Source organism: Serinus canaria, chromosome 5 (assembly GCF_022539315.1).
Source record: "Serinus canaria isolate serCan28SL12 chromosome 5, serCan2020, whole genome shotgun sequence".
Lineage (NCBI taxonomy): Eukaryota > Metazoa > Chordata > Aves > Passeriformes > Fringillidae > Serinus > Serinus canaria.
Genome location: NC_066319.1, coordinates 30,404,410 through 30,425,534, shown reverse-complemented (window position 1 = coordinate 30,425,534; position 21,125 = coordinate 30,404,410). Strand labels below are relative to the sequence as shown.

Below are 21,125 nucleotides of genomic sequence, written 5' to 3'. Positions count from 1 at the left end.
TATGTATTGCACAGATCTTTCAATGCCTTTTTTCCTGATGATGGGAAGATATTATGCAACATTAAGTAATTAACAGCATTTTTAAGAGTGTTCTATCGGATCTGCAAATAATTGATTGCTTCTGCCTAATTAAAAGAAGGAAAGAAGATAGTAAAGATTTGTATATGATATGGTATTTTGCACAAGTGAGGTTTCATGTTGTGGCAAAACATGTATGTTCGGTCTTGCACATAATCAATCCTGCCTGATTGTGTAATATGAAGTTAATGGAGACAGGAGATGCTCTGGTAGGTGAACAAAAAGTTAAATCTCTTTTTCACGTTATCTGTGGTTATGTTGTGAGGAATATAAGCTCTGCAGCTGCCTGTTTACAACTCACAAAAACACACTGGGACACAGATTGCTAACGGATGTAAATGAACGGCTTTCTTTCACTTCAGAGGATCAAAGGTCCCAGTATATAAATGTACAAACATGTACTTATGGTCACCTCTGCTGAATAAAACATCTGAAAACGCAGGTCCACAAGTATGTCCACAAGAATTCTAATGAAAACCAAGGAAACTCTACCATGTGCTTGAATTTGAATACATGCTCTAATGATTCACTGGCTAGAAATACTTCACTGAGGCAGAGACTAGATGCCTATATCTACAGTTACTTTTCTTCTGCTACTTACAAAGGAAGAACATGAAAAAGCCTTTTGATACAGGATACTAGGGTTTTCCTCTTTATGCCTTCACAGACAAAAGAAACCAACTTGGTTTTACTTTCAGGAATAGAGTTCAGGGGTATTTTTTGGTTCATGATGCAAATTCTAAATATTTCTTTAAAAGAAATGCTTTCTCCTTCTAGGGAAAAAAGGCTTAAAAATTACTGAATGGCTTCACTTTTTCTGACAAAAAAAAGTGCTACTTTGGCTTTACATTGGTACAAAACTATATGCAACCCTGCAAGAAAATTTTATCACTAAGTTAATCCCTTTAAAGTATATATTCTTCTCTTTAAATTATAGTAGATTTTGCAAACCCCCAGATCTGACTTAGTAAACAAGTGTGCTGCACACCCATTACAATTTAGAAGAAATTAAAACATTTCTGTTTTCTATGGGATAAGGGCTCAGCTCAACGAGTTAGCTATCAGTTAATCAAACATTGCAATTCCCCACACTTTTTTTGGTATGGGAAAAGGTCTAATTTTGATGGAAGAACTTCAAAAACAAAAAATACCCGATCTGCCTTGTGCATGTAGGCAGGCAGGTCACAGATGTGATTAGCACACAGAATATGCCTGCTAAAAAAAAGAACACTGATAAGCAAGGTATTCTTGTCAAGACCATAAGCACCAAAGTATTTTTTGACTCCAAATTATGTAGAATGATTCTTTCATAGACATGGGACAGATATGTCAAACAGCAATGTCCTGGATTCCATCCCAGAGGGGAAGAGTTATGCCCTGCATTGAAATCCACCCTCCTCCCACAGGTATCTACCTCCCCTTGGCAGGCAACCATTAGCTTCCTTACCATCAGGACAATAAACATCAACAGAGGACAGCCCACAGAAAGTCATAAATGGTGAGATCCTTCTCATCTGACTTTAGCCGCTGTCCTAGTTTCAGCCAGGACAAGGTTAATTTTTTACAATATCCAGAAGGGCAGGTGGCCAGCCCCTAATGTTATTCAATATCATCTCACATCAATTTCCAGGGACTGGATTCCCTTCAGAGGGAGAAATTGTGGTGGGAAAAACAATCCAGTATTGCTTTACTTTCCCTCTGTCATGAGCAGGTACACCTCCCACTAGACCGTGTTGCTCAGATCCCCATCCAGCCTGGCCTTACAGAGATGGAATACAGAATTTCATCCTTGTATCTAATCTAAATCTACTCTCTTTCAGTGTGAGGGTATTACCCTTTTTCCCACCCCAAAATGCCCCTGTAAAAAGTTCCTCTCCAGCTCTCCTGTAGGCTTCCTTCAGGTAGTGAAAGGCCACAATACACAGCCTTCTACAGGCTGAACAATCCCAAGTCTCTCAGCCTTTCCTTGTGAGAGAAGTGGTCTATCCCTCTCATCAACTTGGTGGCCCTCCTCTGGACTCACTCCAGCAGCTCCATGTCCTTCCTGTGCTGGGACCCAAGCTGATGCAGCTCTGCAGGTGGGGTGTGAGCAGAGCAGAGCAGAGGGGCAGAATCCCCTCCCTGGCCCTGCTGCCCACGCTGCTCTGGATGCAGCCCAGGACACGTTTGGCTCTCTGGGCTGGGAGTGCCCATGGCTGGGTCATGTCCAGCCTTTCACCCACCTGCACCCCCATGGCCTTCTCAGCAGGGCTGCTCTCAATCCATTCTGCACAAAGCCTGTGCTGATACTGGGGGTTGCCTGACCTGGGTGCAGCACCCTGCAGTTGGCATTGTTTAATCTCATGAGATTTCCATGGACTGGTACCTGAACTTGTCCCAGTCCATCTGGATGATATTCCATCCTTCAAGTGTGTCAGCTGCACCATTCAGTTTGGTGTTATCTGCAAACTTGATGATCCCTTCACCTGTCTAATTGAGAAAGGCATTAAATAGAACTAGTCCCAGTACAGACCCCTGAGGGACTCAGGTCCATCAGGATTCTGAGCCCTTAACCATCACCCACTGGATGTGACCATCAGGTCAATTCTTTATCCAGCAAACAGTTAACAGATAAGCTGTTCTTTTTTGTACCATTATACTTATAGAAGTGAAATACTCTGTGATATTTAATACTGCATTCACTATGCTCTTCAGCTTTATGCTGAGAACACTGATTGCAAGAAGGCAGAAAAATGATCTCAACTAGCATAAAATGTTAAACCTATCCAGATTAGAGCAGTACATGTATCTTGCATGCTCTCTCTCTTGCTGATCTTTTAGGCTCTCATCATCACCATTATTTCTCTTCTCTCTTAGTTCTTTATCTTGAGACGGTTGAGGTTTTTATTCTATGAATCACTGTACAGTGAAGAGGCCTACTTCAGATGGTATACTCTATCTTCTAAGTTAAAAGGGCAGACAATAATTTTGGCTTTGCCCTAATATACACAATTCTGCAGCTATCTCATTCCTTGGGTCAAGAATTTCCCAGAGCATTTCCTAGGATAATCCGTAGTGCAGTAATTCCTCCTCATCCATTAGCCAGCACAATTGTCTGATGCATTTTACACTGTTCAGAGTCCAACTCAGTCACTGCTCACTCCAATTTTCCCTCACCACACACGCAATTGCCTGACTAGGTCCTTCTCGCTCACTGACACTCCACTTTCCACGGGAGCACATGCCAAGCATAGAAAGGCCAGGGAATGCAGAGGAATTAACCATTTTTGGAATTCGATTACTTCAAAGCTGTTTCACACACTCAAGTCACTTTTAGTCATTCAGAATTTGACACGATGTAAGGAACCTACCTTTTAACCTTTAGATTTCCTGTTACCTGAAATTCATGTTGAATTTCAGGTAACAGGAAATTCTTAGCTGAAGTAGTGCCAGTCATTTTGTTCATTAAACAAAGCTGCTATGGGAGAGTCTCAGCTGCACTACAGGGACAGTCATTTCATTCCTAAGGCCAAGTTGTTTGAGGGTCATGCCCACACACTTTTCCCTAGTGACGTCCACTGTCCTCTCTGCCCTCACAGGGCCCGGCCCAACCAAGGCCGGGCATGAAGGGCTAACGAGAACTCACGTTATTGCCCTTTTGTGAACCCAGTGTCCTGTGTATTGGAACAAGCGGGCAGGCAGAGAAGGTCTCATTAAGTGAACTGCGTTAATTAAGCGAAGGACGCTTTCACCAGCGCTCAGGACAGCCGGAGGCAGGGGCGTCTGGACACACCCCTCCTCCAGGGCCCCGCCAGGTGCCGCCGGCGGGACGCGCCCCCAGCGCCCCCCCTGCGCCGGTGCGCGCGGCCGGGACGCCGAGCGGGCGGCGGGACAGGCGGGAGCGGATGCCAGGCAGGGTTCACGGCCGGCTGAGGGAACGAGGGCTCCCGGCGGCCTCGCCGCGGCTCCCGCTGCCGGCAGGAAAGGCGATGGGACCCGGACGGCGCGTGGGGCCGCGGGCAGCGCGAGAGGCCCCGACGGCCCAGCGCCCCCTCGCGGCGCGGCCGGACGGCAGCGGCTCCGCGTCCGCCCGCTCGCCCGGCCCGCGGGGCGCGCCCGCCCCCGCCCCCCGGCCCCTGCGGAAAGTTGTCCCTGGCCCCGGAGCCACCCGGCTCCCGCCTCCCGCTTCCTGCCCCGCCGCCGCCGATTGGCCCGCCGTGCGCCCAGGAATGCGAGCCATCCCTTTATAGCCGGGCGCGGCGGCCGGCGCCCGCAGAGTCCCGGCAGCGCTGCTACAGCTGCCCGCTGCACTCGCCCTCCCGCGCCGGGACAGTCGGGGCCGCCCGCGGATATTGGTCGCCGGTGGCCAGAGGCCGGCGCTGACCGCCCGGATCGCTCTTGCCACAGGTAAGTGCTGAAGCGGCTCCCGCCGCGCTCGCTGTCCCGTCCGAGGGCGGCCGGGGACACCTGCACCGTGCCCGCTGCGCACTCCCTGCCTGCGGGAGCCTCGCTAGCGCCGGCCGTGGGTGCGACGGCAGCGCTGTGACCTTCCTCGTGTGTGTGTCCCCAGGCTGGTTCAGAGACAGACCTTTGCCATGGGGCCAGTGACTGCTCTCTGCCTCCTTCTCCTCGTGCTCGGCGGCTCAGAGACCAAACGCACTGCAGGTAAGGCCAGCTCTGTGCTGGTACCGGGGGCAAAAATAAAAAACTTTGGTGCCTGTGTAGGCAGATGAAGTTGTGCTCGGTGATAAAGAACTCTAAAGCTCTCAATGAATAAAAACGTTTTAACTTGAGCATCAGCTAGTTGGGAACAGGAAACTTGTCTCCGGTGTGGAATTTGTGTAGCTTCAGAAATAGGAACGCAGAGTCTCCAGAACTCGAGCATGTAGCTTGTCTACCTCTGCGTTGAGCAGAGGAAAGGAGGAATATGATGTAGGAACTGCCAAGTTCCTAGAAGAAGAAATGAGGTAGTAGGCTGCCGTCTTGGTGACATAGAGAAGCTGCTACTGTGCTGCTGTCACTCAGCTAGATTATGCAAACTCACTTTGACATGTCCTAGCATAGGAATATTGCAGAGTGGGCTTTGCTGTCTATTTCTGTCCTGCTAGAGTGTAATGAGGTGCCAGAATGGCTGCTACCTTTGTGTGTCAGTCAGCGGGTACCTGGCACTCCTGTGCCGACTGGCTCCTGTACAAGAATGCACATGTACTGCTGCACAGCAGCTCCGGGTGGGACTGCTGCACCATCAGAGCTACTGTCTGCTCTAATGTGAGGCGCTGTGCCTTGCACGATGTGCACCAGGAGCCAAAATGTTAATAACTGGGAGATTTGCACCTACCCAACCTCTTGTCCTTTTCTCATGATGCTTGTCCTGATCTCTCCCTGCAGAGTCCAGGAATGATGATAACAGCGTCTTTGATCTCTTTGAACTCATTGGCTTCATGCGGAAGGGAGCCGGGCGCCGGGCCCCCGGGGTGTACCTGGTGAAGGGACCAGAATCCTCCAGTCCTGCTTACCGCATTGAAGATGCCAGTCGCATCCCTGCTGTCCCTGACTCGAAGTTCCAAGACTTATTAGATGCCATCCATGCTGAGAAGGGCTTCATTCTCCTGGCCACTCTCCGGCAAGCCAAGAAGAGCAGAGGCACACTGCTCTCCGTGGAACAGAAAGATGGCTCTGGTCATGTCTTCAGTCTAGTATCAAATGGCAAGGCAGGCTCCCTGGACCTGAGCCTTTCTGTGGATGGCAAGCAGCAGTTAGTGTCAGTAGAGGATGTCTTGCTAGCTACAGGACATTGGAAGAATATCACCCTGTTTGTGCAGGAGGACCGAGCTCAGCTCTATGTGGGATGTGAGAAAATGGAGAGTGCTGAACTGGACATCCCCATCCAGAACATCTTCACTAGGGACCTTGCCAGCAGTGCCAGGCTCCATATTGCCAAAGGGGGAGTCAATGACAACTTCCAGGTAAGACTTTCACTTATGTTTTTTGCCTAGAATTTTAAGTCATCTGTTTTGAAGGTGCATTACCTGCTCAACGAGCCTAAACAGCAACAAAGACCTCTAAATCTGCTAAACTTTACTAATGGAGTTTGAAGAGTAAGGCATTAGATTTGCAGGGAAGGACCTTTCTGCAGCAATAAGAAGGCACTGAAGCTTTCAGAGAGGTAGTTGCAGCTTCACTGCTTAGCTTCTTATGTGAGACTCAGAAATCCATGGGTTTTTTCCTTCCTGCCTGGAGAGTTGCCAAGTCCTTATGCTCAAGGATAAGACCGTTAGGAAGCAAGGCTGGTTTTCATTAAGGAGAATAGAGCAATATGTTTCACTTTTCCGTCTGTCTGTCATGAAATTGCTCTGTAAGGTCTTGCACGACCTTCAGCCTCTCCAAGTGCAAGTGGTACTTCTTTCCCTTGAAGTTGCTCAAGTAGCTGTAATTCTACCTCTGTCCACAGGGTCTGCTGCAGAATGTGCGGTTTGTGTTTGGAACAACTCTGGAAACTATCCTGCGGAACAAAGGCTGCTCCAGCTGTAAGTTTACAATCTTCTGAGTCCAATGACCTATTAAAAATAAGATTTCTCATTACGTTAGAAAGACAGGTTGAAACAGAACTCAGAAGTATGCTGACATGCAAATCCACATTGCATAAGAAGTAAGATTATATTTCTGCAGGCACCCTAATGAATCTGGTGGCAGCTGTTTAGCAGGTGTTAGCCTGGAACGATAAATGCATGTGGTATAAAATGCATTTACTTCATGTCTGGTTTTTTCTCTTAGCCACTAGTGCAATCATTACTTTGGACAACCCCATCAATGGTTCCAGCCCAGCTATCCGCACTAATTACATTGGCCATAAAACAAAGGACATCCAAGCAGTCTGTGGATTTTCCTGTGATGAACTAACAAATATGTTTGTGGAAATGCAAGGGCTACGGTCCATGGTGACAACACTTCAAGACAGAGTTCGAAAAGTGGTAAGTGATGGTCAGCTTCATGGTACCTTTCATTAACTAGCACTTAGTGAATTAATTATAACCTGACTTTTGAGAGCCTGTGTAAACAGCAAAATATTTACTTTGACTTTGTGAAAAAGGGTATTTCTGTATTAAATCCTAAATATCTTTTTGCTTCTCACCCCCAAGACTGAAGAAAATGAAATCATTGCCAAAGTAGTCCAGATCACTCCTGGAGCATGCATTCATAATGGAGTCTTGCACAAAAATAAAGAGGAGTGGACTATTGACAGCTGCACTGAATGTACTTGCCAGGTAAGATTCCTCACGTTCAAAAATCACCTGAATATAAACTCATAAGCTGGAATTAACAGATATTTTTAAACTGCATTGTTTGTTAGAAAGAGTGAATCAGACACAGAACTGAGCATACTAGAGAAGCCTTGCAATTACTCAGTTTATTTCATTCTGCTAGATCTCTGCTATAAAGGCAATTTCCATACCTTGTCTCAACAGCAGTATTCTAGAAAATTATATGAAACTCTGAAATTATATGTATCACTCTGATACAGCCATTAACAGTTTTAGTTCCTTAATTTGGGGAATGTCTATATTCTTTACAGAAGTCCCTCAGTAAACTAAAAGTCAGTATCAACACAACAAATGTATAGTACTATCAACTTTTCTAGATCTACCCTCTGTCCTCACTGAGCCTCCTGCTGACTTAGTAGAAAAGGACATTCTAGTTCTCAGTAAAGGCACTTAAACTTGTGGTGTTTTTCTTTATCTAGAAAATGCTTCTAGGTGTGTCCTATTAGTTTTTGCAGGTTGTATGGAACAGCAATCCCTTTTGGATTTCAGTGTAGCTTTTTAAATCCTTGGATCACCTAGCAAGATATTTAAGCTTTGTGTTTCACTTCCACAGAATGTTGTGAATATACACAAAACGTATAGTTTCAGGATTTCTTTAAATTATTTGCTTGTTCCATTTAAGTATACCTTAGCAAAAACATTTTGCGGTACCAGTCTACCACAGAGTGGGTTAATAAGCGTGCTACTCTTTAGAAACTAAAAGTCAAGTATTTGTATATGTGCAAGACAAGGCAACTCAAATTCTGTGTCGGCTTCTTTAGCTCGTTATGTCTTTTGTCTTGTAGTCAGCAATTGGAACTGTGACTTTTGCATTTGCCTTGTTCCTACCAACCTGTTTACTCAATGTTAGCTGTAATTGCCTTAATCTAGTAATTTGCTTGGGGAGATTAAAATAGTAATCATGAGAGCATTCTTCTGACCAAGCTGCTACCTTTAAGAAGCAAAACTACAGACTCTTATTGAGATTGGAGGTGGGTGTTCTTACCCTGCCTGTTTGGCTTACAGATCAAAAACCTCTAATTATAAGGTATAGATTGCACAGCACTTGAGCAGAGTCCACTAAACTCATTTTATCTTTACCATATAATCAGCTTAAATCTATATTAACTGAAAAAAAAGTTGGCTTCTCATTCTTTTTTCATTTCTTTGAAATCTGACCTTGTACTTTTGGTATCACATAATAGTAATTCACTTGAGCCAGCATCTGCTAGCTACTACTGATAAACTTCTGCAGAACCAAAATATTTCTGCTTTTGACTAAAAAATAATGGGTGAGAACAGAAACGAGATGAAGTTTGACTTAAAATACCTGAGACTACCCCTTGGGTTGTATTTTAGCTCTAAATACAAAGGTCTCTGCTTTAGATATGCTACTGAGTCCTAAAGTTCTGCAGAAAAGGTCTATTATTTACCCAGACTCCAGACATTGTTTATATTCCACTTGGTAACTGTAGTTCTCACAACTCTTTGTAGAACTCTGCCACTATATGCCGGAAAGTGTCCTGTCCTCTCATGCCTTGTTCCAATGCCACTGTGCCTGATGGGGAGTGCTGCCCTCGGTGCTGGCGTAAGTACTTACCACTTTAACAGTCCTGTAGCAGTTGTTCACATCTAACTAGACCCACACTGTGCTACAGGATACCAGAACTGGATATCCAAGTGTAGCCTTGTACTCCTGAAGTAGGTTAATCTGATGTGTCTTTGAGGCTAATCACTTACGTGTACATGTTCAGATATTTCCTACAATATGCAACATGCTGAAATGTTTGAGTTCATGGCCTTTATCTTACACAAAGAAGGAAGATGCGTGTGGCTTCTGAGGACAGTTGTGTCCTTTCTTGCTGAGAGAGGGGTGGGAGAAAAGATATGGAAAAGCATCTACCTGGATTCTTACTCAGAGCTGTATCCCTCTGCAGCTAGCGACTATGCAGATGATGGATGGTCTCCTTGGTCTGAGTGGACCTCATGTTCTGTGACCTGTGGTAATGGCATTCAGCAGAGAGGCCGTTCCTGTGACAGTCTCAATAACCGCTGTGAAGGCTCCTCTGTACAGACTCGGACTTGCCACCTTCAGGAGTGTGATAAGAGATGTAAGTACTTAATCTACTCATGCTGATAGAAAAACAGAGGTTGCTTTTATTGGCTGAATGTTAAAAGCAAGGATTACCATGTAGTTCTGCCACTGGCATGGATCCTTGGCTTCTAGCTTTAAGGACTTGTATTAACAAGGTGGAGGGGAGCAGATAGTTAATGCAGTAAACAGGCATGTTTGGGCACTGCTGCCAGGACGAAATGTAATGCCAGTTTAGGTATGAAATTTCCCTAGTTGCAAAACTTAATCCGTGACAGTCAGGAGGCTATCCATTACACATGGAGTCTTTGGTCCTGGTACTCGCTATGCCCTAGGTGCTGTACAGCTGAAGTCTTCAGAAATTATGAATAACAGAAATCTCTCTTGTAGTTAAACAGGATGGTGGCTGGAGTCACTGGTCGCCGTGGTCATCGTGTTCTGTCACTTGTGGCACGGGCATCATTACTAGAATTCGTCTTTGCAACTCTCCAGTACCACAGCTGAATGGCAAACCTTGTGAGGGTGAAGCAAGAGAGAACAAAGCCTGCCAGAAAGACCCTTGCCCAAGTAAGTGTGTCCTAATGGTAACTAGTAATTGGTAGCTTAAATGGTGAACATTCTGAATAGTTGCTAAGTAAGCTTGTTCTAGGATTCTTCTCTTTAAACTTAGAGGTGGGCTATGTAAAACCGCACAGGTTAGTTTCAGATGAAACAATTTTTATGCCTCTTTCATGGAGTCCATTAATTCTGTCATTTATGTCAGAACAATGTCTGAACTGGTCTCCCTGCAAAAGTAAAGTCCGGTAGAAAAGTCTGGTAGAAACTAGTTTTAGCACTGAATTTAAAGTTATACATGTTTTCTATCTTCTCCCTTAGTTAATGGCAACTGGGGCCCATGGTCTCCATGGGATGCTTGCACAGTGACATGTGGAGGAGGACTTCAGAAGAGAAGCCGTCTCTGCAATAATCCCGAGCCTCAGTATGGTGGGAAGACTTGTGTAGGTGAAGCTAGAGGGACTCAGGTCTGCAACAAACAGGACTGTCCAATTGGTGAGTATCCATTTGCCCACAAACATCTGAAGGTTGTTGATAATCTTGAAAATACCAATGTAAAGTCTGCAGACCTCAAGTGCTAGAATTTTAGACCAGGATATCAGCCAAATACAGCACTGTAGCAGCATGGTAAAGCATCCTTTATCATAACATTTCCTTGCTTGTTTCACAGATGGGTGTCTGTCTAATCCCTGCTTTGCAGGGGCTACATGCACCAGTGCCCCTGACGGTTCCTGGAAGTGTGGTGCCTGTCCTGCTGGCTACCATGGTGATGGTATTCACTGCCAAGATATTGATGAGGTAAGAAGACAATAGTTTTCTCCTTGAAAGGGAAAGAAAGGAAACGGAAAAGGAGGACAGAATCACTGTTTTATAATGCTAACTGTTGTTCTCCTCTATCTCAAACTCATATTTCAGTGCAAAGAGGTTCCTGATGCCTGCTTTGTCTTCAATGGAGTGCACAGGTGTGAGAATACTGAGCCTGGGTACAACTGTCTGCCCTGCCCACCACGTTTCACTGGAACACAGCCGTTTGGCCGCAGTGTTGAGGATGCCATGAGTAACAAACAGGTATTGTCAATTTGAGAATTGTTCTGGGTTACAAAATCTCACAAAGTTTCTAGAAAACAGAAAACACCTATGTGTTCTAGGCAAAAAAGACTTGGAGCATTTAATAAAACACCATCTTCTCTGATTCAGAACAGAAGAAGCATTAACCAATTTCTTTTGAAGATCAAAATGAGTTTTAAATATCATTGTCCTCCTCAACCATGGAGGGTTCAGAGGTTACACATAATTTTAGGAGTAACTCAGGAGTAAATCAATATTCACTAATGATGCAAAAGTTTGTGCTTCATATCTTAGTGCTTGGTTCCATTTGACAATACATAAGGTTTGAACAAGAAAAATAATTAGTGCTAAGACTGGTACTGGAGTTGAGGACTGGAAGAAAGCCATATATGAGGCTTTTTTTTCCCTGATTGATTAGGATGTATTTGAGTTTTTGGGGGAAAAGTGGGGGATAAAACAATGTTTTCAGTGGGTTTAATTTCTTTTTGGTCTTCTAGGTCTGCAAGCCACGTAATCCATGCACAGATGGAACACATGACTGCAACAAGAATGCCAAATGCAATTACCTTGGCCACTTTAGTGACCCGATGTATCGCTGTGAATGTAAACCAGGCTATGCTGGCAATGGCATAATCTGTGGAGAAGATACTGACTTGGATGGATGGCCAAATGAGAACCTGGTTTGTGTTGCCAATGCTACTTACCACTGTAAAAAAGTAAGTTTATCCTCTTTTACCATCTGCCGTTCTAACAGCCTAAGCTATTAAAGTATGCTCTCTGCAAATAACCTTCTAGGGATAGAGGAGGTGTAGGGATACCATTGTCAAGGCATTGCAGGGAGGCTCTTGCTTTTGCTGTATTGCTTTATATATTCCTGTGATATGGGAAAAAATGAAACCTGATTGTTGTAAATGTTCTAGGAAGAGTCTAGTTTAGGCCATACCTGTATCACCTTTGTTCTGATAGCAATCTCCAAGGGAAGAGCAGCAGGGTAAGATTCTCAAAAGCAACCCAATTTTTATTTTAAAAATTATTTAACTTTGGCTTTCTAAGACTTATCACTGTAATGACCAGCTTAAATTAAGAGAATTACAGTAAGGTTACTCCTAACTGATTGAGGTGTTACAATTTTGCCTAATTAATAGATTTTACCTGCTCAAATCCATATTGTAATAATACCAGGAGTGAACATCTCTATGTACTTCTTTCTTGTAGGATAATTGTCCTAATCTGCCTAACTCAGGGCAGGAAGACTATGATAAGGATGGGATTGGTGATGCCTGTGACAGTGATGATGATGATGATGGTATTCCTGATGACCGGGTAAGGAAACAGAAAAGAACAGCTTTTGAGAATGTGGCTTACCTACTCCCTTTCCCAAAGCTGGGCTCTAGCTTCTAACTTAATCTTAAGAGAGGACCATAGGAAATTGCTGGCACTGACAGCTATCCTAGAAACCTTAGATATGCATAACTGTGTGGACAAACTTTCTGCAGCTGTTTGAGCTTTGGAGGTGAATTTTTATTTTTCAATCAGCCATTCATACACTCATGCCAGCAGCAGGATGTTTTGAGATAGTAGCATCTGAGTTTTAACTGTTTCCCCTCCTTTCATTTCTTCTTTCATATAGCAGTACAAGCATAAGCAGAATCTGGTTAAAGCTTTAATTTGATTCATTTTAAAACTTGACTTTTCTCACTATTGCAGGACAACTGTCCATTCATTTACAACCCTCAGCAGTATGACTATGACAGGGATGATGTTGGTGACCGCTGTGACAACTGTCCCTACAATCACAACCCTGATCAGACTGACACTGACAACAATGGAGAAGGAGATGCATGTGCAATTGATATTGATGGAGATGGTAGGTGGCCTCTGATCACTCCTTTAGATGGTTTTCTAATCAGCCATGAATCAAATGAACCCATTGTAATACTGATTTCCTACCAAAATTTCATCCCTGAACGCACAAAAGTTCCCATGTGGTGGTTTCAGGACATGAAGGCTACTGAAGGATCAGTTAGGGCTAATGGAAATTCACTTTGGAATATATAGATTTTGGCACAGCTGAATTCTCGCTCCACTCTCACAAGGCAATAGGAGCAGGAGTATGTGACAGAGCGAGTGATCAGTCATGTTTCAAAGCTTTTAAATGCTGCTCAAAATGCTCTAGAAAATGTATCTAGGCATGTATAGCGGCTTTATACAGTCCTTTGCAGCATTTAGATTTCTGACTTTCATTCATAAACTTTTACAGGGGTGCTTAATGAAAGGGACAACTGCCAGTATGTCTACAATGTAGACCAGAGGGATACAGACTTGGATGGTGTTGGAGATCAGTGTGATAACTGTCCACTGGAACACAACCCTGACCAGGTAAGGATTTGAATTATAAAAGTAGAGGACTGGTGTGCTAGAAAATACAGCAAGTTGTGTGTTGTAGAAAGTATTTGAACAGGGTACACCTGAAATTTGACTTGTCACAAATCATTCTTACTACTTTCCCATTTGATGCCTTTATCAAATAACATGCCCCCAGAGTTTGAACAGCTGCTAGGAATTTTCTGAAAAGTAGCTGTATGAAGATCTGTGAGACTACTGCATGTGCTTATTGCCTAAACATTTCTTAGGTTTGTCAGTTGTGGTGATCCTCACAGCGAGAATATGAAATACTTCGGGAACATTGTGTAAAATGTGGATAGTGGAACTACTCTCTTCATAGCCTGTAGTGCTCTGTTCACTTAGACACAAAGCTGTTCATTAAACTTTGTCCCTAAACTTGAAGCCAGCTGCATTTCAGAAGATAACTTTTCTAGCAGTAAGTAGAAGGCAGCACAAGTTGCCTTTCCCTAAGAAAAAGGCATATTCTGATACTTGTAAAATTCACCTTCATAAAAATCCAGGGGGATCCAGACTCTCAGACAATTTACTGATTGAAAAATTGAAGGCAGAAATAGATAAAGCCTGTGACATCCTGTCAGTTAAAAGACTAAGTTTAATAGCTTCAGGGACATAACTGGAATGTTTGAAGAGTTAGAAGAGGTGTTGCAAATCAGTGGAATGTAGTGTGGTGTGACCTAGTAGCCTAAAAGCAGTGTTACTTGAAGGATTTAAAAAGATAATATAAAATGTCTTAGTCATTGTCACTTGCTTTACTACTTCCCTCCTTGAGGGAGGGAATCGCCTGAAGATCCTTTGAGGCAGCTGCTTTCAGGAGGATCCTTTCTCTTGTGACTTTGAAATTTTAATATAAGACTCTAATGGCTTTCCAAACATGATCGTAATCAAGTTCTAGAAGTGGAGATACTAGATTTCAAGTGCCAGAATTAGTAGCTAATCCAACAGTGTGTGATATGTCTTCTGTCTACACCACCTGTGTTCTCATGACGACTAGGCTAAATGTGAGGCAACCTCAGGGACGACAGGATTGTTTTTCTTAGTTCAGGAGCTGATTGTGCAAATGACTGGCTAAAATATGTGATCAGCAAGCACACTAGTTAGTTAATGCAGTCTGCCACCACCATGGGAACAATTGTCTTGAGTGATAAACCAGGGGGCATGAAGAGCATTTCTGATAGAGAAAATTAAGCTCTGTGGTGTAGAGGATGTAACACTAAGCATTGGTAGACTGTTTTAATGTTACAGTCTCTCCTGACTAAGTACAGAGTAGTCCAACCCTGAAATGGCCTTTGAAACCATAGACTAGTAACAGAATAGGCATGTGGCAAAGGCACAAGATAGCTGATGATCACACTGCTTTCTGATCTGCTGTGAATTCAAATTAAACAGAACAAGACTAAAGTAGCATAAGTAGCACAGGCAGTTTTAAGCGTGTATTACTCCACTCACTATAGCCATCTTAGCGCTTGATAAAGCAAGCAGAAATCTCAATTAATTCTATGTATTTTGACTCCTATTTCAGAGACTCCTATCTCAGCCTTCTTTAAATGGCCTTTTGAAATGTGTTTTTTTTTCTCCTCTGATAGGAAGACACTGATTCTGATCTCATAGGTGATCAGTGTGACAACAACCAGGACATAGATGAAGATGGTCATCAAAATAACCTTGATAACTGCCCCTATGTGCCCAATGCCAATCAAGCTGACCATGACAAGGATGGAAAAGGTGATGCCTGTGACCATGATGATGACAATGATGGTATCCCTGATGACAAAGACAACTGCAGATTGGTTGCCAACCCAGATCAAGCTGATTCTGATGGTAAGAGAGCCAATATCATAATGACATTTTAAGAGTTTCTTCCAATAGTTTGATGCTATTTTTTTCACACTATTTAATATTGAACAAAACTAAGCAACAAAACGCCAGAATGTCTGTACCAGCAGAAAAAGCCAAAATGTTGTTATAGAGCTTCTTAGAGTAAAGATCAATGTAAAAATGACCACATATCCAACTTACTCCTGTCACTATCAGGCTGGAGTGAAAGGGCATTTATACAGTACCTGCTGTGGCTTCTGTCATGTGTCTGCCAAGTACCTGGGCAGTCAGAGATCTGCAATTCAGAATTCAGCTCCCAAGCAGTATGACTCAGAAGCAAACAGTGGTGGTAATAAAACAGTAAAATTGCTTTTATCCTACAGGTGATGGACGTGGAGATGCTTGCAAAGATGACTTTGACCAAGACAGTGTGCCAGACATTGATGATATCTGCCCTGAAAATGTGGAAATTAGTGAGACTGATTTCCGAAAATTTCAGATGATTCCCCTGGATCCCAAAGGAACATCCCAGAATGATCCAAACTGGGTTGTTCGTCACCAGGGTAAAGAACTGGTTCAGACAGTCAACTGTGACCCTGGCCTTGCAGTCGGTAAGGGGAAAAATTTAACAGGAACTGTTGTTTGGGGTACTTTGATTTTTTTGTTTGTTTGTTTGTTAGTGGGGCTGAGCGGTAGTTTTGTTGTTTTTATTAGTTGGGGTAGGGGAGAGGAAGAGGACCTAAGTTACGATTAAGGAGTTGTTTAAGAATTGTAAAAAAGTAGCACCTAAAACTTTATCATTCAATGTCCCCATAGGTTTTGATGAATTCAATGCTGTGGACTTCAGTGGAACCTTCTTTATCAATACAGAAAGGGATGATGATTATGCTGGCTTCGTATTTGGCTACCAATCTAGCAGTCGTTTCTATGTTGTCATGTGGAAGCAGATCACCCAGTCTTACTGGGACTCCACACCAACCAAAGCTCAAGGCTATTCAGGTCTCTCCATCAAAGTTGTGAATTCCACCACTGGTCCAGGAGAACACCTTCGTAATGCTCTGTGGCACACAGGAAATACTCCTGGCCAGGTAAGAGTGGCACTTACTACATGCTGAAGTACTCTTAACATGATAACATGAGTATTCCAGTGTAGTAACATACTTTTCAGCATAAGGCAGGCTGTTGTTCCAGAAAATTAGACACTTAGAGGGGGCCTGCACATGCTGATCATGTAGGCTTCTTGGCAAATACCAAAAACTTTATACGTTTTCTTAATCAAGTAAAATATTGTATACAATTAACAGGATTGCTTGCTGCAGACAGACTTCCCAGCAGCAATGAATCAATTGTTTGTGGAATTGTGTTGTAGCTTCCCATTTACATATTTTAAAAGTAAATATAAATGCAGTTGATTTCTATTATTTCTATCTTTAGGCTATTACAGTCCCTAATGACTTATTTGCAGCCTTTAATAATAAGGCACCTTCATGTCAAAATAACTGCTGTGTTATCTCTGGCCTTTGGTTGATAAAAAAACATTCTTTCACAGGTGAGAACTTTGTGGCATGATCCTCGTCACATAGGCTGGAAAGACTTCACTGCATACAGATGGAGACTTAGCCATAGACCAAAGACCGGCTACATCAGGTGAGCATCATCCTTTTATCTGAAGTAAATATCACAGGAAGAGTGGATGTCTGGGAAGATAAACCCCACAGGACCTTGTCAAAAATGGCTGAGCTGTTGTCTCTTTGTAGGGTTGTAATGTATGAAGGGAAGAAAATCATGGCAGACTCAGGACCAATCTACGATAAAACCTATGCTGGTGGTCGGCTAGGACTATTTGTCTTCTCTCAAGAAATGGTGTTCTTCTCAGACCTTAAATATGAATGCAGAGGTAAGGATGACATTGCATTAAAGAGATCCTATAAAAATGAATTGGTTCAAGAACATAAGACATAAGAGCCAAGAGGGAAAGTTCAACTGTGATTTTTTCATGGTTCAGGTTCAAACAAGTTCTGCAGGCAGAAACAGGACAGCATGATAAACTCTTCACAGTTAAAAATTTATATATATAAAATCTGAGTATATTTCTATTGTGTTATTTCAAAGTATCAGAAATCCATGTTGAGTTCCAGAAATGAAATACACCTTGACTCTTCTACAAAGTACTGATTAGAATGAATGAGCACATCTGACAAAATCTAAGGTAGAAATGCAATATATTGACTTTAGCAAGTAAAAAGCTGATTTGCTTAAAAGTTAGCAAAGTAATGCAGTCTTGAAGTTTAGTGGAGGTAAGTGCATACAACTAGTTCCAGCTGTCTTAGTCTTCTTAAATTGTCACTTCATTATATAGAGTAGATTATGAAGTCTAACTCAAGGAAGTACCTAATTCAGAGTACTTTCAATTTTCTCTACAAATGTCTCTGGGCATTAATGACTTGGACATAATCATGCATAATACACACAAATATTGAAATATATATTTTCCTTTTTTCACAGATTCATAATCACAAGATTGTTGGATTCAGAGACTATTTAAAAATGCTGGTAATTGCACCTTTTGAAATGTTTAGCCTTACAAATCCTGGGACCATTATATTATTCCTTCCTTTCTTCTTTCTGCGTAAATGTGGACTCAAAACACATGACCTGCCTCAAGAGAATGCTTTTGAGAGAATGAAAGTGAGAACATACTTGGTATCTGACCTCTGCTGAAGTGGAAGGAAACAAACGTGTCTTGCAAATGAGAATTGTCATCACTGAACAAGCACACTTCTTTCAGTAGGAAAGACATTTGTTTGCTGTTTATCACAGTGCAGTGTCACTGCCTCTCTAACTGGAGGTCCCATGGAGTAGCATTTTGTAAAAGAACATCTTTGGATGTGCTGTGGACTACTTAAACTGAAGACCTTTCATTGTGTGGGGAAGAGGGAGTTGGGGTGGGAGGGGGAACTCTAAATCTTTCTTTATGGGGTAGAGAATTTTTTTTAAGGAAGGCTGTGCTACTTTGGTTTACATCCATTTAACTTGGAGAAATTTTCTATGTCATACCTTTCAGATGAAAACATAGCCTTACTCTGTTTGTGGTGAGCTAGATCAGCCGCTGTACTACACCGGACAAAACAGATATCCTAAAACTGATTTCTGTCATGGCAGGAGGGAATGAGGATAAAAACTGGTACACTGGATCACACCAGCTTTGAGAGAACTGGGATTTATGATTAGATTCTGGTTTTGCCTGATTTAGCTGCTGGCCTTGCTTACCTTCAAATGTGTTCTTACAGATATGGTGCCAGAAAGCACCACCATCTCAGCTAGCACTGTGCTGTCCTTTAGGAAACCAGCACATGCTTCACTTTTTATGGTTAAAGAGGCACAAAAATAATGTAATGAAAACATTCCTTTTCTACATGCCATAGATGTTTTAAACCCCTCGCTTCTTTTGAGGGGAGGAAGAGGGGCCTGTAGATAAAATTGTAAAATATTTATTTTTGCCTATTCTTGATGTTATAATGACTGAGGGATTATTGATTAAAACAACAAGAAATGCGTCAAGACTATCCACCTAATCATTGTTACAAGTCTTCATGACTGTAAGATTGTAAATACAGATTATTTATTGTCTCTGTTCTATACTGAAACTAGAGAGGGTTTAGTTGAGAAAAAAAAGTCTTGTCTGGAGCAGATAGTGGTGATGTATTTGTTACAAAGAGCAATTTTCCCATAAAGGCTTTGAGGCACAAGGAAAAGTGAGGGTGTGGGCAATGGGGTGTTTGTTTTTCTCAGTCTGAGCTCAATGTTGCCTTTTCCTTTCTTTGTGCAAGGCAGTTGGTAGCCTGGCAGGCAACTCTTCTGAAGTGCTAAAATTCCAGTCCTTTTAGATAGTAGCAGTTTCTGTCCCAGCCGTAGCACTAGAGGTGAGGGAATGCCATTCACCCTCTTAGTGTTCTCTAGTGCTGGGAGATGTCTGTGACGCTTCACCTCTGCTCAGTGGGCCTGCTGCAGAGCCAGGAGCGCAGCCCTGCAGAGATGGCAACGGGAGGCACGAGGACAGCCCTCAATAACCCTGTAACGGGCTCTCTGGGCCTCTGCATGCTCAGTTTGGAACTAGGGACATGCAGCTGCAAAAGATGGGATTCATCACAGACTAGTCAGTTTCAGGAGCTCCTTGCAAAAGAGGGAGAGGCCTTGATGTACATTAAAAGACTGTTTTTCCCCAACAGAAGGGGCAGCATCCTTATACCTATAATATTTCCTTGTCTTTTCAAAAAACAAAAAGAAATGAACATGGTGAAAGTTTTACGTACAAATATTACCTCATTGTTGTGTGACTGAGAAAAACCTTTGGAGCAAGCAGAGTTCAAATGTCTAACAAACTTTAAAGCTACTGTAGTACTAAAAAGTTAATGCTGTACATAGTAAAAATTTCTTTGCAGAAAATGTATTCCCAGAAAGGAAATGGCATTGGAAAAAAAAAAAGTCAAATACAATTTCTAATGTTGTATTATATTTTTTCCTGTCATCTTGTATACCATTGCTTGTATTTTTATAAATTATTTTTCTCATTGCCATTGTAGTAGTTAATCACATTATTGTGTAGATAGGCTATTTAAATAATTTATCATGAAATGCTACCTGTAGAGTTAGTATTTCTATTTTTATAAGAAGTTTGCACACTGAAGATTTTTTTGCTTCCCTCCTCCCAATGTTTTTGCTAGCATAATTTTCTAAGAACATGCTTTTTTTTGTAAACATTTTTAACCATTTTTTCCATTCTAAAGTTGTGTAAGTTGTACAATAAAGCTTCTTACATACAAAGAACAATAAACCACCAAGGACATTTATATTTAGACCTTTGTGCTCTGGTTTTATTAATGTTTTGCAATACATCTCTGGATCACTGATGTGTTATTTCTGTCAAATTTGGCTTCCATGCACGATTTTCTCTGCACTCTGCATTACAGCTGTGCTGAGGGAGTGCACCTGAGCTGTTCCCCTGCATGTAACCTCTGGCCCACCTGCAGGCAGTGCTGCAGTCACTCAGCGCGGGCAGCTGGCACCTTTGATTCTGATGACTTTAAGACCTCCAAGCCTTGCTGCCCTTGATGCAGCCAGGAGGCAGAAGAGTCTTTGCAGTCATGCCCTGCCAGGCCTGCCCTGCCCCTTTCACATGGCAGCATATTGGCTGTTTGCAGGGGCTGCATCAGACTCTCATGACTGAAACTGCTAGTGTAATCAAAGAGCCGATGCCTGGGCACTCAATCTACTTCTAGAACATGCTGCTAAAACTAAGAATGGTCAAGACTGGCTCCTCAATCTCTACTTGCAGCAGCCGCTTGTCTTGTGCTCCCCTTAGCAAAGGCAGGTGCTGTAGCAGAAGTACACACATGGGAAATGTAGTGAGGGCGTCCTGCAGGTGTAGAAAATTAATATTTACATTTTCTTTTCCTGAGGATGAAGACTCCTATGTCACTACTCTTTTGAGGGCAGTCCTGTATTATTTGAATTTTTTCCTACTGAGAACAAGGAGAGCAAAGAACTCCTGACCTGGTATGAAGGGCCAGGAATTTCTGCCCTCATCAGCTACAGGACTGTCTGCTTGAGTTCCCTAGAATGAGATGGGGTAGTGGGAGTGCATTGTCAGTGTAACCCATCTGATCTTACCTGGGCCTGGACTCCCATTTGTCCTGCAGGTTTGGTCTCTTAACTCTTCTGGCCTCCAAAAGACACCGAGAAGACTGAGAACTATAAAAAACAAAGATAGTTCCAACCTGGAGAAATCCCTTCATTTACTTGCAGGAAGAAGGAGATACCTTAAAACTAAC

General features: G+C 42.7%; 1 protein-coding gene across 1 annotated transcript; it reads left to right on the top strand.

Annotated features, from left to right (window-relative positions):
• The first annotated feature begins 4,327 nt into the window (after positions 1–4,327).
• On the top strand, positions 4,328–20,150 carry THBS1 (thrombospondin 1). Its single transcript, XM_030240321.2, has 22 exons — positions 4,328–4,464; positions 4,628–4,722; positions 5,446–6,023; positions 6,509–6,584; positions 6,832–7,028; positions 7,197–7,322; positions 8,853–8,946; positions 9,296–9,469; positions 9,841–10,017; positions 10,327–10,500; positions 10,676–10,803; positions 10,921–11,073; positions 11,571–11,789; positions 12,289–12,396; positions 12,781–12,940; positions 13,334–13,452; positions 15,063–15,297; positions 15,678–15,905; positions 16,111–16,382; positions 16,844–16,941; positions 17,052–17,191; positions 17,800–20,150. Exons 2-22 carry the CDS (start codon positions 4,653–4,655, stop codon positions 17,805–17,807), a joined length of 3,534 nt encoding a protein of 1,177 aa, XP_030096181.1. The 5' UTR covers positions 4,328–4,464; positions 4,628–4,652; the 3' UTR covers positions 17,808–20,150.
• Positions 20,151–21,125: the final 975 nt, after the last annotated feature.